This window comes from Phytophthora infestans, genomic scaffold (assembly GCF_000142945.1).
Source record: "Phytophthora infestans T30-4 supercont1.22 genomic scaffold, whole genome shotgun sequence".
Classification (NCBI taxonomy): Eukaryota; Oomycota; class Peronosporomycetes; order Peronosporales; family Peronosporaceae; genus Phytophthora; species Phytophthora infestans.
The window spans coordinates 609,527-627,017 of record NW_003303737.1 but is presented as its reverse complement, the minus strand read 5'-3'; the positions used below and the strand labels follow the sequence as shown (position 1 = coordinate 627,017).

Here is a 17,491-nt window from a genome sequence, read left to right as displayed (position 1 = left end):
ATTGAGCAACACTTTCCGGCATTGGCTAACATACCGCTCGGGAAATAATTAATACCTGTTGTTCTGCCCCTGCTGACCTGTTGCTCCTTCACAGCCCCTGCTGGCCTGTTGTCCACCTTGGTGACCTGTTGCACATCAACAGGGAATCAGAACAACATACGCGGGACATATCGATACCGTGAGGCTGACGAAGTTCTGTAACTCAAGGCGAGTACCATCTTCAGTGCACTAACATGTCGACAAGGTGATATGAATTGAACTCAATCTTACGATCTTCTCGTTAGCTTCTCGTGCCGAATATTTATCTCATTTCTACTATAAGTGAGCATAGGAGCTGAGACAAACACCATCTAACGAGAGTTTTGGCTACTTACCCTATAGCATCATCTGCGAACTAACGACTTGCACATTTGCTTCAGCATACAACCGATTACATGGGACTTTCTGAGCCAATCCGAAGTGACGGTGGCGTATAGAGCCACATCTTGTATCAGCTCCTCCACCCCGCAGCCAGCACACTTGGTGTGATCTCTGATGGAGCATATTGAAGCAGATCGCCAACGCTATCATGATGTTAGTGGGAACGCCGTTCAGCCGAATCATAAGAAGACACGTGCGAGGTTACAGCTGCTGATGGACTACCACTTGGAAGCAAACGCCGAGGTTCCAGGCTACAGCGATCGTAAGTTAGACAGTTCTACTTTCGCAATATAATCAACACTACGACTTCGTATTAGCAGCAGCTCAAGTTTTAAACCGGCCCAGTATGGCAGTCAACGCCGCTGTTGGGTCTAACGACGCCGCCGACAGCAACGCGGATTCTATCGCGTTGAGCGATATAGGCTTTTCTGATGTGGACCTCGACCATGCGGTGGAAAGTTCGAATGATTCCGCCTTCCAGCTCGAAGATGAAGTAGAAGGAATATCGACAACAGCAAACGAAGAAGTGGCTTCGCAGCGACCATACGTACGTGAAGCCACCTTCGACTCGTTTTCGGCAGCATACAGGGAGATATTCGACAGAAGCGATGACGTCTATACCTACGAAACTCGATACGAGAGCGATCGACTACTGGCTAGGGTATATCGTTGCCGCTCGCTCATTAATTGTGGAGTTTGCTTCAAAATCAAAACTGCGGCTGAACCCGAAGCCCCAACACAGTATTATCTCGAACGAACCGGAAGTCACGGATCACAGCCAGCTACGGTCACCCTTCGAGGAATTCACCCCCAACTTCTAGACGAAGTGGACGCGTTGCTGAACATGGGTTGGGGAGCTAAGCAGCTCCGGTCTATGCTAAATCATCGATACCACGACGAACCAAGATCCCTTCGCATGGTACCGAGCTGCAAACAGCTTGAGAATCGCAAAGCATTTCTTGTTCGTAGCTCCGCTAATGGTTGGGATATCTCGAACCATGTAACTTTTACTGCCTGGGCAAGTCAGAGAGTGTGTGATACTCGTGAAAAGTTCATGGCCGTAGACGACCCGAACGATAGACGGATGGATAAAATGATAGTGCTTGACACATTCATCTTTGATGGTCAAGCTCTTGACGAGGGTACGTCATTTGGTGTTGTGGTCACAACACGACGAGTCTTCAGGAATGTAACCCGGTCAGTAAGAGATCAAGGTGATACTCTCGTCTGTGCAACTGATGGAACTTATAAACTACACTTTGGAGGGTGGACAGTGGTTGACCGTGGCTCCGTCGGATTGACGTGGTCCAAAGGCAAGTACGTTCACAGGTTTATTCCATGGGTGTATATGTTCGTCAGGACGGAGTCAAAAGCTGGATTCGCCAAGATGTTTGAGGTTGTCTGCGAATGAGCTCTGTCGTTTCTAGGAGTGGAAGTACAAGTTGCGTTTGGAAGTCTCGCCACTCAGAAGCTATTGCGTCTGCTTTTTGTGAGGTATGGCCAGCTCTCTCTCTCTGACTCTTATTACGTGCTGGCCTCATATGGCTCGGAACTCGCGACAAAAAAAACTCTGTTGGTGAATGCAGAGCTGTACGCCGAGATGATTAGGCCCGGAATTGACCTCCTTCGAGCCGCTCGCTCTCACAAGCAGTTTGTTAAGCTTGCGGACGTAGTTACAGAACACTGGATCACTAATGGAGAGAGTGCCTACGCGAGTTGGTTCAAAGAAGTTTACCTGCGTGAGAGATGGAATAGGTGGCATGTTAACGGGGCCGGAGTTGGAGGAGTATTACCGAGTCAACAGGGGATTGAGTCGCACCACAGCGTCATTAAGAAGACCTGCGTTCCCAGCTCTCGTGCATCCACCAATGGTGTACTAAGCGGTATTCTACCTAGTATTTTACGGGCTGATGGAGAGGATCTTTGCCCTCTTAGAGTCGCCCACTTCAGCGAAGGTCCCGTTCCACCAGAAATGATGGTAAAAGCTGGACTTCTGGTTGCTACCCAACGTAACTACAAGCTCGTCTACAAAGGCAGAAGACGTCTACGACGCCTAAGTGCTGTCGTGTTTAACGTTACAAAGCATGTCGTTGGTGGTCAAGGTATGCTTGGAGCTAATGTGGACAATGAACGAGTGACTAAATTCCTGAAGTCTCTCGATAATCGTTTCCCCAGACGAATCACTTACTTGGAGCTAGAGTTTGAGCTGCTTTCTCTGCACAGAGTGATGGTAAAGCACCAAGAGTACCCACCCCCTTTCGAACTTTTGCCAATTCGGTCACACGAGACGATCGAACGACTACGGAAATTCTTGCAATGTACATGCGAGGCCTTTATCCGATCAGGATGGGTGTGTTCTCACGTACTAGCTGTACTGTCCTTGTTGGACCTTTTGGATCTACGTACTGCTATGGCTACTGTTCCAGTTCGACGTACACCAGGTCGACCTCCAGCTAGGCGTCTAGCCCTGACAGCACAGAGTAACGAGGACGGGTTTTATGAGGTGAATCGACTCGTTCGACTTTTTCTCAAGCGACCGGGACAGTTACTACAATAGAAAATAGTGGGCAATTTCAACGTTGCTCCCAACCAAACAGCCGAATTCAGCTCGGTCATTGGCGACGTCATTGCTGTACGGCTCTCAGACGGAGTGTACAAATGGTCGGTGCGTTTTGGCGACGGTAGTGTTCAGGATTATGAAGCTGAACAGCTAGCCACAGCTGTCAACCGAGCCCACAACCTACACAGTCGTGTTACAAACTAGGCAAAAGTGGCGAAATGATTCATATGGCAACCATACATTTGAAGATTAGAGGCTAGATGTATCGAGCGCTTCGGGTGCTGAGAACTAAAGACCTGCTAACAATTTAATTTATCTTTCGATTCGAGCATGTTAAGGTCACAACCACATTCAAAAGATGCGTGCAGCTTCAATAGTACTGATGCATACCACTGGATACATACAATGTCTCTACAAGTTGCGCTATGGAAGTTCTTTATTATTTTTTATGTGAGGCTTATTACTTGTCGTCAAAGCATAGGTAATAACGTAAAAATTAGTTTCATCAACGTATAATAAAAAATAACGAAGATATTAATTATATCATGTCTCCTTCAACATGTAACACTGCAACTCATTGAAGTTGGTGTCGTATATCACGCCTGCACCTTCCACAAAAACTAATAAAATGGTTAGTCTTTATGCGGGTACTCAGAAACGAGAACAACTAACAGCTGAACAATACTGACAACAGGCCAGTAGGGATCACAGGTACTTAACAGGTGAACAGTGCTAGAACAACAGATTATAATTAGCACCCATACCGCTCCCGGTCATCTGGTTCGTGGCACTGCTGTTCTCGTAGAGACTGCAGAGCCCCACTGAGGCGGTCCCGACTAGACGACGAAGCAGTAGACTAGGGAGACCGTCTCGTGAATTGTCCACGGCGAGTATTCCTTGAGCTGCGTGTAGCTGTGGTCCTAGCTCCACGCTCTGCGTGGCCACCGGATCCACGCCAACAGGTTCCACAAGTAGACTTGTCGCTAAACGGTAGTAAGACCTCGTAGATACGGTGTGACATAGCCGTAATGTAGCTCTCACCACGTCCCAGTCGACAGTGTTGGAAATGTTGACAGCGAGAGAGGAGGCTATCGCCTCGGCGGCAGCCTCTGCCTGCTCCTTATCTGGATCGTCGAGCTGTCGGAGGCGAAGTATAGGTCTACGTACCGGGATCGCGCCAACGCTCAGGTCGAAGGCGGGATAGACTTCGCCGCCACCCCGGCGAGCGATAGCTGCCTGCTCTTCACTGGTTAAAACTGGTTCATGTAGCTGGACTGGCGCTTCGAGCGGCTCGGTCTCAGCTGATAAGCTCATCACCGCGGAACCTGGAGTCCAGCAGTCTGGCGTTTCGCTACGGGGGTGCAAGCTGCATGTCGCTGTAGTGTTCTTGCTGTTCAAGGCTGCACTGACCAAGCCTTCAGCGACGCGATTTGCAGCGCGATCAATGTGCGTTAGAGTGTAGCGTGAAAGACAGCCAAGCTAAGATTGAACTTTCCGACGCATGCGGAGGGAGGGAGGGACTTCTACAACTCCAACGACCAATCACTTGCTCAATTACGAGCGTACTATCACCTTCAATCCGTAGTGGGTAACGTTGTGATGCACAGCGCTGGAGACCCCAGTCAAGAGAGCGGCGTATTCGGCGATGTTGTTCGTCCTGTTACCAGGAAGGTATTCAGAGCAGCTCCATACATTCTTACTGGACGGGTCAAATAACGTAGCACCGGCACCACATGGCCCTGGGTTTTCACGACAAGCTCCGTCAAAGCGCAATAGCCACTGCACATACGCACTGGCTCCTCCACTTAAATGGGGGTAGGTGCAGGCCCTGCCCAGACCATACGCGTCGTCGCTGTTGTCGTCCCATGCCAGTCTCTGCAGTCCGGATATCGGTTACGGAGGCTGCTGATCGATCAAAGTCTTCATCCATGGGAGTTCCGGCGGTCATGTCACAGGGATAGCTCGCGATCATTACCGTAGGCGTGTCGTCGGGTCTGTCGGGGTCCATAGTCGCGGTAGTCATGTCACCGCATGTAGTGGTTTCCAGGGATGTTAAAGCGGAGTAGGAGGCATCGAGACGGGTTGGTGTGGGACTTGGTCGCGCAACGACCCTTGCGAGATCACGCCACGTTACAGCCGCTGGCTCTACCGGGTGTTCCGTCGAAGCACTCGGGGTACACGCCGAAACAGGAGCTGTCGCTGCCGTACGGGCTTGCGCATCGGAAAACGGGGCGGACAAGGTCGCACCCGGAAGAATGATCTTTTAATTCATACCGGGGCTGGAGATGTCGGGGTCACGTGTAAGTTCGCTCTGAGCTGTACCGTTGCCCACGACCCACCCTTCGGTGGGTGTGTCGGGGACTACGTCCTTGCAGGTAGGACGAGGACCTCATCGGGTAGTTTGACGCGTCAAGATAGAATTAGACGCAGGTAGAGAGAGCTGATTTGGCGTCCCCAGTGGGGTCGAGGATGGAGTCAATGCCGCTAGATCCAACTCCGATACATCTATCCACCCATCCACTGGAGTATCGGGGAAAGCCTCGATTGTTGCTACCAGTACGTCGCTGGGGGCCCGATGGCTCCCCCATTGCGTCGATAGCCGTCGGCGTGCGGCGCGGACATCAGGCCGAGTGACACGCTGGATCACGGGGTCTACACTCCCGGGTGGGGTCGGGACAAAAGCTGCCCCCGAATCGCCGGGCACTTCGCCTTCGGCGGCCGGGCTGAGTCTTCGGCGCTTACCGCCGACCAATGAGGAGCGGGGTACCGTCGCGTCAGACATCACGGCATTCACAACCATGACAACGGTCTCGCCAGCTGCTGGAGTGGAGCTTGATGCTCCGGCCTCAGACTCCGGATCCTGAACAGTAATCGTCGAAACAACACATTGAGTGGGGCGTCTGCGCTGCTCCCCACGGTGCGTAAGTGCATGGTGAGTGGCAGCCGACAGTGCGAGAAAGGTGGCGACACAGCAGCAATCTGCGTGAAAATAGTTGATGAACTGGACGGAGCGGTGGCAGGAGTGGCGATGTCGGTGGATTTCGGCCATTTAGCGGGTGCTGAACGGACACAACGTCCAGCCGGAGGCTGCGGCGCTGTGGCCGAACGGTGTCACGACAGGGTCTGCGCTCGCCGTGGATAGCGTGTGCGCAGGGGTTGGAGGGTGGGCACCGATGCGGTGGTTGCTGCTCGGTCGGGTCGTGGTCCGCTGGCACAGTTTCCACCATCAGACCATGCGAAAGCGAGCAGAGGGGGCATGTTCCTCGGACATCGCCATGATCACAGCGCTCGGTTAGGTTTGGATTGTGGACGAGAGTATCGTCATCAGGTTGAATGTCAAAATTCACGGCGTCAAACTTCACGGCGTCAAAATACAGCTCGTCTTCGGGGTCGCCAGTCGAATGGCTGGCTGGGATGAGTTGCATGGCCGTCCGCTGAGCGGGAAAGGGTTAGCAAACGATCTCTAGAAAGGCCAAGTAGAAACAAAGGTACTGTAAAAATGATCCTGTGGAAGTACGGTCTTGGTTTGTTCTTTTCAAAGGTGTGAAAGCCCACATTAGAATGAGATTCGGCCTCTTGTCGTGACCATTGTGAAGCGAGTCGATGTGATAATATATCTTTTTTGCGTCACTGCCATTCTGGATAATTACAACGCTCCAGTGGTCGTTAAACGCCACAGGCAGTAATACATATTTGTATCCACTCAAATCGAAATCACCAATTGTGTCGGGGGCGCTGGACTCCCGACCCGAGTGCTTGATGTAGGCGTAGTTAATGGCGGAAAATACAGCCGATCTTGCAGGTAACATGAGCTCTGGTTCGGGTTTCGTGTAGCGAGAGATACACAAGTCCACCACGGAGCTAGTAATTGGAGCTCCTTCCTTCACGCTGGCGATGTCATCAGCGAAGAGTGGAATCGAGACAAGCTCTACGGGCCTACCTGCGGCGTGGGGGTAGATGCGTACAGGGGCAAGTAGGTTATTTCGTGGTCGCAGGCTGTATGGGGCGGCACTCTGTTGCAGGAGCTTGGTGTCGGGATCTCCAGTTGGATTTTCAAGGCAAATTTAAGGTTTTTTCTCTTTTCTGATTCCACCCCTGATTCAACGCTAGCCACTGGTCCTGGGAGCTCCAAGTCTGATTCCAAAACTGATGCATCCAATGGAATCGGAGCGGAATCTCCGACTGATTCCGGGTTAGAGCCTTCGCCTGATTCGCAGAGAGCGACATCTGATACGGGGTATGATTTGTCCGCATTTGCATCTCCACTTGTACCAGCTTCCACGTGTAGCCCAGGATCACCGGCATTAACAGCAGCTCTTGCGGCCCCAGCCTCTTCGCTACCGGGGTCGTATCGTTTCATGAAGCGTCTTGCTCGCGATCGTTGCGTTTCCTTGTGTATTATGGCAAATTCAGGAATACTTCTTAGGTATCGCAGGAAGTCTGCGTAGTGCACCACTCCGTCCTCCCGCAAACTTCTGTCGTAGTACTCCAAGGCCTGAAACTCGTAGCTTGCCAACTTGTACGGCCGCCCCGCTCCCTTCACTCGATAGCGCTGGCCACCTTCCTCTGGTGGATCCAGCATGTCCCAGTATTTTCTCTTCCAAGTAAGGAGCTTCGGTCGGGCGATTCCGAGATGGCGCACAGCATCCGCAGTTGACCACTCGGGGTGACGCTTCCAGGACTGAATGGTCGCCCACTGGTCCCTCACTTTCGTCTTCTGGGTCATTTCGTTAGCGCAGGGGATGCCGAGGGGGGGGGAGTGAGGAAATTGAATGTTTCTTTAATCTGAACCGGTCCGAAGGATTTTTTTATAGTGACCAGTCCTATTCAGTTAAGTACTTTATATCTCTAATACTATCCCACAATGTAGCTCCTCATAACTAAATGACAGTGCTAAAATTATGTGCCAAGTTCTAGATGGGCAGCGGTTCACAATAATGCGATCTAGTCCATTTATAGTGGACCGAGAGTTCACAGTTAGGTGACACTGGCACGTAATTGTGAACTCTAATGTTGATAATTATTTAACAGTCTACCTTAATTGTGAGCATCAGAAGTTCACAATTACTTGTCCGTACGGCAACATGTACTAGTAGACTAGCAGCTCGTAACAGAGGTTTGTTTTATCGAGCGTGATGCCACGCTTAGGTAAGACTACAGCTAGTACAAGAATTTTTCACGAAAGAATTCAAAGCAATGTGTCATTCAACTAAGGAAATGTTATTCGTATGCTGAACTCAGCGTAGTACGTATTGAACATCTAGCGCTGGGGATGCTAGCGGAGGTCTACCACGCATATGCCTCATGGGCAGGGCCACCGTTGGTGTCGGGTATTGAGGGGTGATGTTCCACGTATCGTACTGGTAATTACCCGGAAGGTGCGTATCCCATGTCTCGGGGCTTACTCCCACCGCACCCGCACTCCAGATCTGGTTAGGAACGTAAGAATCTAGCATAAGACCCAAGGGATAGCGTATCGGACCGCAATGCAAATGATCCGGGATAGCTAAGGGTAGTGCGGGTAAACCGCCCGGCAATGTCATCTGAGCCCGCTGTACATTGGCATCCAATTCTTGATCCGACCTACCCTGACATTGTACATTTCGTCGAATCCGTCGATCTTTAAATTTTAGTTGGTATCCGTTGACGCCAGGAACGCTGAGACCGTACGCAGCGCGACCGCAAATAATGTGCGCGCAAGACAAAAACTTTTCATAGTAGTAGCAGGAGCACTGGTTGGAGTCTGTTCGCACCACCCACCCCTCTCTGGGCATACCAACGTGGTGGGCTCGACGCACTGACCACTTAACAGCAGACCTGTAAAAGTTCGCCGCCTTTTGTTTTTCCTCATCTGGAAGGCACTCGGGGGAATTAACGACGCGAGACGCTCACTGCTCAGAGGAACGTCGTCTGAAAGCGACGAAATGTCATTCACCTCTGTAGGGATCTCTCGATCATCGCCAACATATTAAACACGTACCACCGAAGGCGTGGGCGTAGCGTAGATAGCCACTCGACTCGTTGAAACCAATACTTTTGCCAATCGTGTAGCCTCCTTGGGCGGTGTAATTCGACCGCCCGCTACAGACGTGGGAAGGCATATAGAGTAGTCTTCCGTTATCGTCAGAAGTTTTATCAGCAACCTCCTTGTGTCACACGCCTTGCGTTGTGTGTATCTCTTTATGCTTGCGCTGAAAACTTCACAGGGATTGTTCGTAGTTGCAAAAGCCCCCGGCGAATGAAAAATCTGCCACCGCCAGAAGCGACTAGCGATCCATTGACTGTAGAAATAGTTCGTAAAAATTTATAGTCTTCCGTCCAGGAGCCATTCCTGAGAAATGCGATTCCACTCCAGATAGAGATGGTCCATGCTAAGCGTGTAGTGCATATCTAGAACTCCGCGGTACACAACAGCTCGAAGGACTGCGGCGAGGTGCTGGATACGCTTACGTACGTTGTATAGTACGTGAAAAAAGCACATAAGGTAAATGCTGTTCTCAAACCCACTGATAGCAACTAGTCCATTTACTTGAGCCTTCTCCGCGTCTCCCATCACAGCATCGATACGCAGTGCTACACCCAATCGCTCCCGAAAAGCCCTGACGAAACTACCAACAGCCTCATAGTACTCACGCTCAGTTCGCTGGCTCACAATAAACATACTGGCTAGGTGGTAGATTCTTTGCCGGTAAGTAAAGTCACAGGTTATAACTGGATACCCCAGGTCACTGAGCTTGAAAGTTGCATCGAGGTGAAAAAATAAGAAGTTCTCCTTCTGCTGTAGCGCCAGAATAGTTTGCATGAGTTTCAGACTGGTTATACCCAAAATCAAAGGTTCATCGTCCTCGCCATTACCCACAAACGGAAATCCCCTTTCGTTATGTCGGTTTTCAAAAACGAACGCCGACGCTGGGTCAATATCGGCTCTGAATGCTTTCGAAATGACCAGCTCGCGTGTCTTAAGTATTGGGTTCTTCGACCCGTGCAGCCATCGATTGTAACGAACGTTTCGCTGGGCCTGGGCGCACGATGGAAATCCTAGCGCTGAGGAAGGAATCTCCGGTGCTCGCAGAAGATTACTTCATATTAAGGGTGGTGGTACTGCGCTCTCGTCCATGCGTTTGATATACTCCCGCATTTCAGGAGTAACGCGTGGGCGTGGCCCTACAGCACACGGCGTATCGCCTCGTGAATGCTTCTCAGTGTTCTCAAGAACGACCAACGTCGACGAGATTTCGCAGTGTTGAACTTTCCATTGCACTGCACACTTCTTCGGCAACCCCGATCCTCCGCAAGTCGGACTCTTACATTGCAGGCGGCGCTCGGTCATTTCGTGGTCGCCTGCGCAAATGCTGCACCATTTTTGCAGCGGGGCTGCCGTAGCTTTAGCGTCAGAGGAAGACGTTCGACTCAAAGAGTCACTAATACTAAGTTCCTTATCCAAAGGACACTTACAGCCCAAGACCAGGGCTCAAAGTTAACACCTTAACTTTTATGCTTCAAAACCAGAAGTCTTTTATTTACTATTATTGCGGCCAAGCCACCTAGGGGTAAATGTATCTCTTTAACTATCTAGCGTAGTTAAACCTAATCAAATGCATAACGTGTGGCTTTCAGCCAACGTACTGAGAGACCTTGTTAACTCTCCAACTTATGTACTGAGAGTTTGTTAACTCTCCGGGTACTTCGTACCCCTGTGTGTTCCACACCATGTAACCCCGTTACACTCTCCCTCACTAAGATGAGAACATACCGTTCTCGAACTTTCCTCAGCGAGGTCACGTCTTGTCAAGACGACGGAGGTCACTAGACCTCACCTCTGCGTTCTGCAGCTCCACGAGCTCACAATGGCGTTCGCATCCTTGATGCCTGGCACTTCCACTCCGACCCACGGCCCAACGTCTCCAGCGCGTCGCGCCGCCCCTGCCTCGTCGGTCCCAGACCCCCAACTGCGCTCCGCAACTGCTCCAAGAGCATCTTCGTCTCTTTCGGTGGCACAGTACCACCAAGAGTATCGCCGTCGCCACGGTCAACGCTCCATGAGCCGTCAACAAGAAGAGAGCAAAGCTCAAAGCTCGTCAGAGCCGCGGGCGCCGCCCAGAGGGAACGATGTCCTGTTCTCGGAACTCGAAGAGGGCGAAGTCGATTACGACGAGCCCATGGGTAGTGAGGATCACTCCAACCCAACCTCTCCGAGGTCGCACACTGGTGCCGCGTCTTCCCCAGCTTCCTCTGTGAGGTCTAGCCGCTCAACGGCGCAATCTCAAACAAGAAGAGACCTGCGGACACCGCATCCGTTCTCTGAACGTTCGAATCCGATTCGCTCGCTGCGCGATGCGCCACCGCTATCGTCGCGGTATGACGAGGAAGATCGATACGATCACAACGTCATTACGAATGACCTGGACGAGGCCCAAGGCCGTCAGTTGTCCAATGAGCAGCGCTCGCAGTCGTTCCGACCTGTGGTCCGACCACTTGTTCTAACGTCACGCCGTGACTACGGCTTCCAGCCGCGGAACCCTGCCGAAGCGGCCCGCCTCGCGTCGCAGCAGCCCGCTGAACACGTACACGTGTGGGGCCTGCGGCCTCGACTGCTGATGAGCAAGTGCAACGGCACCGGGCTCCGAGAGCGATATCTGACTCCACAAGTCACACTTCCTCAAGAGTATCAAGGCGCGCCTTGCATATGCAGCTCAGCCCGCCAACCGGGTTCCCCTCCATGCGAGCCATTCGGGTTGTTCCTCAACCCTGGGGGATTCCCAGCGTGCCTTATGGAAGCCACAATTCCGAAGCCTGAGTGGAGGGAGCTCGACGGACTCCCCCTTCTAACAATGCTCTTCCGAGCAAGGTTTCTCTGAAACTGATATTCGTCTTGAGAGACGTTTGCGCTTAGAACTTCGCTAAGTAGAAAGCACGTCGACGGACACTGGGACCCCGTCCTCCATCACCTCGAGGCGTCACACCTCTTGCTCTTGCTGCGAGCACCGCTCATTCCTATGAGCAGGCTGCTCCAGCACTGGTCGGAGCTTGAGCTCAGACCACCGACCTGTCATCCCCGCGATCTAGCGGCGGGAAGCGCTCGACGCTAGACGACGCGGTCGTACGCCGTAGCGGCGGGGCAGTGAGTGTGCCCGATCAAAAGCGTCGACGACGTCAGGGCAGTGCTGCCGGAGGACATCCTCAAACTCCCAAGAGTTTTGTGAGTGAGGATAACCCCTCCATTTCACAAGGTACTGAGTACGACCCTGGCGCATGCGCCTCGCCATCAGGCGTTCCACATGGAAGTGGAGCTCGCCGTGCTCATCGAGCAGAGCAGGAGGAGGCCGAGCCTCAGCTGGACTCTCGCGTCGCGAGTCGCAGCGACGTGTTCGCGCTGGAGCAGCGTGTGGGTTCCCTGAACCGGTATCTCCATGATACGACTGACTCTCTGAGTCGCCTTGCAGATGGTCTCGATGAGACGAACCACCGCGTGGACTGGTTTGAACAACCACAGTCGGTTCCGAACCGAGTCGCGGACCTTGAGCGTCAAGTCGCTCAGCTGCAAGGTCAGATCGACTTGCTGTTGCGTCTTGTGGCCCCGCCACCTGCTGTCGCTCAGCCCGCCGTGGTTCGGCCTCCCGCTGTTGCGCAGCCTGTCGTGGCCCAGCCACCGTTGGCGCCAACGCCTCCGCGCTCACCTGAGCAGGGTTCTGATACGGCTTGAGTAAGCCAACGTAGAAAACTGGATGCGTGCGCATCTTCTTCGGAAGGTTAAGCGTATACGCTAGGCCCTTCTTGGCCACGACCTTGAACGGCCCTATGAACCGTGGTCTCAATTTTGTCTTAAAGACTGCAGACACTGCATGAGTAGGTAGGTTTTTGGCATTTAATAAAACTAGGTCTCCGACCTCAAACCTTTCTTCATTACGTCTGCCTTTGGCATCTGCATGTTCTTTTTGCATGTCTTGGCTTTCAGCCATAGCGTCGCGTACTTGACGCATTACGCTTAGTCTCAAAGAGACAAAGTCATCGACTTCCTTGCGAACCGCAACAGGGCTGACATCAGCTAGCCGCTCGGCTATCCCTCCCCCATCAAGCCCTGAGCCACTGCGTGGCGGCGTCAATGGGACGCGAGGGTTAACCAAGCCGTTCACATAGAACGGAGTGTAGCCTGTCGAGGCGTGCACTGCATTATTTAATGCGAACTCAACGAGTGGGAGCATCTGGCTCCAGCGTTTTGGCGCCTCAGCGCATACGCTTCGGAGGATATCCTCCACAACGCGATTCACGCGTTCGGTTTGACCATCGGTCTGCGGATGGTCCGCTGTGGACATGTCCAACCGAGTGCCAAGCACTCTGAAGAGGGACGTCCAGAACTTCGCGGTGAAGCGCGGGTCTCGATCCGAGACAATTGCCTCAGGCAAGCCATGTTGGCGAAAGACTCGGTCTAAAAACAGCAAAGCTGTACCTTCACCATCTATGGTGTCCGGCACCGCCGCTAAATGAGCCATCTTGCTCAATCGGTCTACAAAGACCACAATACCCGTGTTTCCTGCCTTGTCCTTGGGAAGGCCAAACACAAAGTCCATACTCATGGACTGCCAACATCCCTTGGGGACAGGCAAACTCGCCAATGACGCTGCCGTGCTCGGCGCGGACTTCGTCCGTTGACACGTCTCACACGTGCGTACATAGGTGCCGACCCACTTATACATTTTGGGCCACCAGTACATCGTGCTCACCGAGTCGTAGGTCTTCTCCCGACCTAAGTGCCCGCCCACGGGCGTATCATGAACCTCATTGAGGATTCGATACTTGAGATCCTCATCATGAGGAACGACTACACGAGGGGTATCCTCAGCGTCGGTGCTGTAGTACAGCAGGCCGCCATCGAGCGAGTATCGATGCAGCCTCGCGCGTAAGCGCCCAGACAATTCTTTGTCAGAGTCTAGAAACTCTTCGCTCCCAAGAGCCCGTAGCAGCGCTACGCACATGTCGTCTTGTGCATACGCTCCGCGTATCAAGTCAGGCACTGACGACGTCACTGTCGTGACATGGGCTAACTCGTAGTCCGGCCTGCGCGAGAGCGCATCGGCCACTACATTAAGCCGCCCCGGCTTGTACTTCACCTCGAAGTTATACTCGGCAAAGAAGGAAAGCCATCTTGCCATTCTCTGAGAGAGATGAGGCGACTGTGTCGCAGTGCGTAACGACGCATGATCAGTAAAGATCACAAAAGGCTTAGAGCCTAGCAGGTGTACCCTGAATTTGACTAGAGCATACTTCATTGCAAGTAGCTCTTTGTCATGAACTGGATAGTTCTTCTCTGCAGCTTTGAGCTGGCGAGACTCAAATGCGATCACGCGTTCACGCCCTTCGGCGTCTGCTTGTAGTAAAGCACAACCGATTGCAAAATCGGAGGCGTCACAGACGACGCTAAACGGACTATCCGGGTCCGGTAGCGCAAGGATCGGAGCCTGGAGAAGGCTCTCCTTCACTGCCTCAAAGGCTCCGTCGTGCTCGACGTTCCAGCACCATGGTGCATCCTTCTTAAGGAGATCTGATAATGGCCGAGCCATCTCCGCGTAATTCGCGCTGTACTTGTGCAAGTAATTGGCTAAGCCTAGCCACTTGCGTAAGTCTTTTTGGTTCTTGGGAACCGGCCAGTCCACGATGGCCTTGACTTTGGCAGGATCTGCCCGTAAGCCACGCTTCCCAATGAAGCACCCGAGGAAAGGTATCTCCTCCGCGCCAAAGACGCACTTGTCCAAGTTGGCATACAACTTATTAGTGCGCATGCACTCGAGCACCGCTCGCAAGTGGTCAATGTGGTTATCCACGTCTGACTTTCCGTGCTCGGCACGACTATGGACGAATATATCGTCAAAGTACGTTTGAGCGTACGCCCGGTGGGGCCTAAACAACTGCGTCACAAGACGATTGAACGTTGCTGGTGCGTTCGACAGCCCCTGGGGCATCACCAGCCACTCCCAGAGCATACCGCTCGGAGTACTCACCGCTGTCAGCGGAATGTCGCTCGCTCTCATGAGCAATTGGTAGTAGCCATCGACCAAGTCGAGCGCGCTGTACAACGTACAGCCTACCATGTTGTTCTGCAGAACATCCTTGCGAGGAATCGGCGTTTGCGCCGGGATAGTGGCTGCATTTAGCTTGTTAAAAGCATGAACAATGCGCCACTTGCCGTTCGGCTTTCTGACACAGAACGTGGGTGTCGAGTGCGGAGACTTACTCTCACGCACCATCCCTGCCTCGTGCTTCGCACGGAAGAATGCGTCAATGACGTCACACTGCTCTCTCGGCAAAGGCCATTGCCTTGTTACGCAGTATTTGGTTCCAGGAACCAGGTCAATCTCATGACACACGCCTCGATCCGGAGGCAGGCCCGTCGGTGGGTCTTTTGAGACAACGTCTCCATACTCCTTCACCACCGGGTAGAAGGGATCCGAAGGATCTTTGAGGATCGCCGATCCACTTCTTGCGCTCAGCGCCTTCTTGGTGTCCTCTAGGACCGCGTCGTCCACGACGGATGAGGAGTTCAACTCCTCCTCAGGTCCCAGCAAGACCACCTCGGCTAGCTCGCCTGCCTTTAAGGCTTCGCCGAACTCGGCAATGGACATCTCGTCCAGCTCTAGCAGAGCATCTGCAGCGGGCAGAGTATCAAGGCTGATATCGCCTTCTACCTCCCCCGTCACTCCGTTCACGAGTGTATACAGCTGTTCACAGCAGTCACGTGGAGCATCACCGCTCGTCACGTTGGACGCATCGTCCGACGTCGAAGACGTCACAGACGCCGTGCGTCTTCTTCTCCTCTCCCTCCGCGACCGAGCCCGGCCGGATGAGGGCGGTGTGGCGACATCTCCGTCACCACCACCGGGTGCAGCAGCACCATCACTCCTCGAAGAGGATACAGTGTCTCGCAAGACACTCGGCTAAAAGCCAAGAGGTTCTTGACCTTCACACAGTGAACTAGGTGTCACTTCACCTGCATCTCCTGGGCCACGCCCATGATGCCTCGACTCGCAGTCGACCGCGACCCTCGGGTCACGCAGCGGTAGGTCATCGACCAGGTTCATACCACTCAGTGGATTACGCGCCACTCCGCGCTCGTCCTCACCAGGACCCAGCAGTTGGTCATTGACCTGACCTGCACCGCTCCGCGGATAACGTGCCGCACCACGTACGCCCTCAGGGGAAACAGCAACCTCGTTGCTAACAATTTCGGACATACCAATGTCCAGCACTACGGCCGCCTCGGCCTCGTGCTCGCGCCAAAAGCGCTTCTGCTTCCTAGCAGAGGTGGGTTCATGACTCACCAAAGCTCCACTAGGAGCAGGGTGCGACGCACCCAGCGTTTTCGACTTCCAGTCGATCCATGGCTCATGACGTTCCAGCCATGCCATGCCAAGGATGAGGTCATACCTCGCATCCAGGTCTAAGACCAAACAGCGTTCCACGCTATCGAAGTTCTCAAACTTCACTCCAAGGTCGACAGAGACCTTCGACACCGTTACCAGTGTCCCCGTCGCGAGACGGACAGAGATCGTATCTCTCGTTGGCACTTCCAGTGCCTCAGCATACAGCTGACTCCCTTCCAGGGTGGAGCGACGGGCGTAGTTGCCCGAGGCTCCCGAGTCAATCAAGACTCTCCATGGCTTTGCAAAGCCCTTCACGTTCGCTTGAACGACCAGCAAGCCCGGCTTGCACACACTCTTCTCGTAAGAGAGCTCAGCTCTCTTCGGGGCTGAGCCCCGTTGTCCTCTACCTCTTCGAGGCACAACAGAACTCAGTTCTTCCCCAGTAGGCCGCCCCGCGCCTACTGAAAGTTGCCGTTTCCCGGCGATGACCCGGAGGGTTGGCTCGCCGGAGCCTCGCGCTTCTTGCGCAGAGGGCAATAGGCCCTCAAGTGCTTAGTGCTATTGCACACAAAGCATCGGCGGATGCCGGCGCGCTGCTCCGCAGCAAGAAGCTCCGCTTCTTCATCTTCAGCATAGCTGAGGTCCATCGGCTCTGGACCGCTCGAAGAGCTTGCGCTACCAGCGCTCCAACCAGGTCGCGCCGACCTGAAGTTGTGCTCGGCATTCAATGCCACATCCACCGCCTCTTCAAAAGAGTTAGGGTGTACACGGAACACTTCCGTTCGAGCTGCGCTCACACGAAGTCCCTCCATGAACACGGTCACGCTGACCAGTTCCGGAAGAGGGTCCGCCGCCATTCCGGCGATAAGAGTTCTCAACTCTTGGACATAGTCCAATAAATCCTTCTTACCCTGGCGGGTAGCAAGGAACTTTTACCGGATACGGTACGCCTGATTAGGCGGCGCGAACACGCGCGAAAGCTGTTGCTTCAGCTGATCCCAAGTGGGAAATGCAGCGTCAACAGACGTGCCGCACGTTAGTGCCCATTCGCGAGCGCGACCTCCAAGCCTGGAGATAGCCAGCGCCACGCGCTGATGCTCAGACTGGAGCAGGGCCGATCCCATGGCCATCTCGACCTCACGGGTCCAGAGAAGGA

At 53.3% G+C, this 17,491-nt stretch overlaps 1 protein-coding gene across 1 annotated transcript; it reads left to right on the top strand.

Moving 5' to 3' along the window:
- Positions 1 to 715: 715 nt before the first annotated feature.
- Positions 716 to 3,291, top strand: PITG_11595 (uncharacterized protein; the record flags this gene model as incomplete). The annotated part of the gene is made up of 5 exons (XM_002901098.1): positions 716 to 1,809; positions 1,851 to 1,914; positions 2,009 to 2,964; positions 3,028 to 3,167; positions 3,251 to 3,291. The coding sequence occupies 5 exons, from the start codon at positions 1,265 to 1,267 to the stop codon at positions 3,289 to 3,291; spliced, it is 1,746 nt and encodes a 581-aa protein (XP_002901144.1).
- Between the last annotated feature and the right edge of the window lie 14,200 nt (positions 3,292 to 17,491).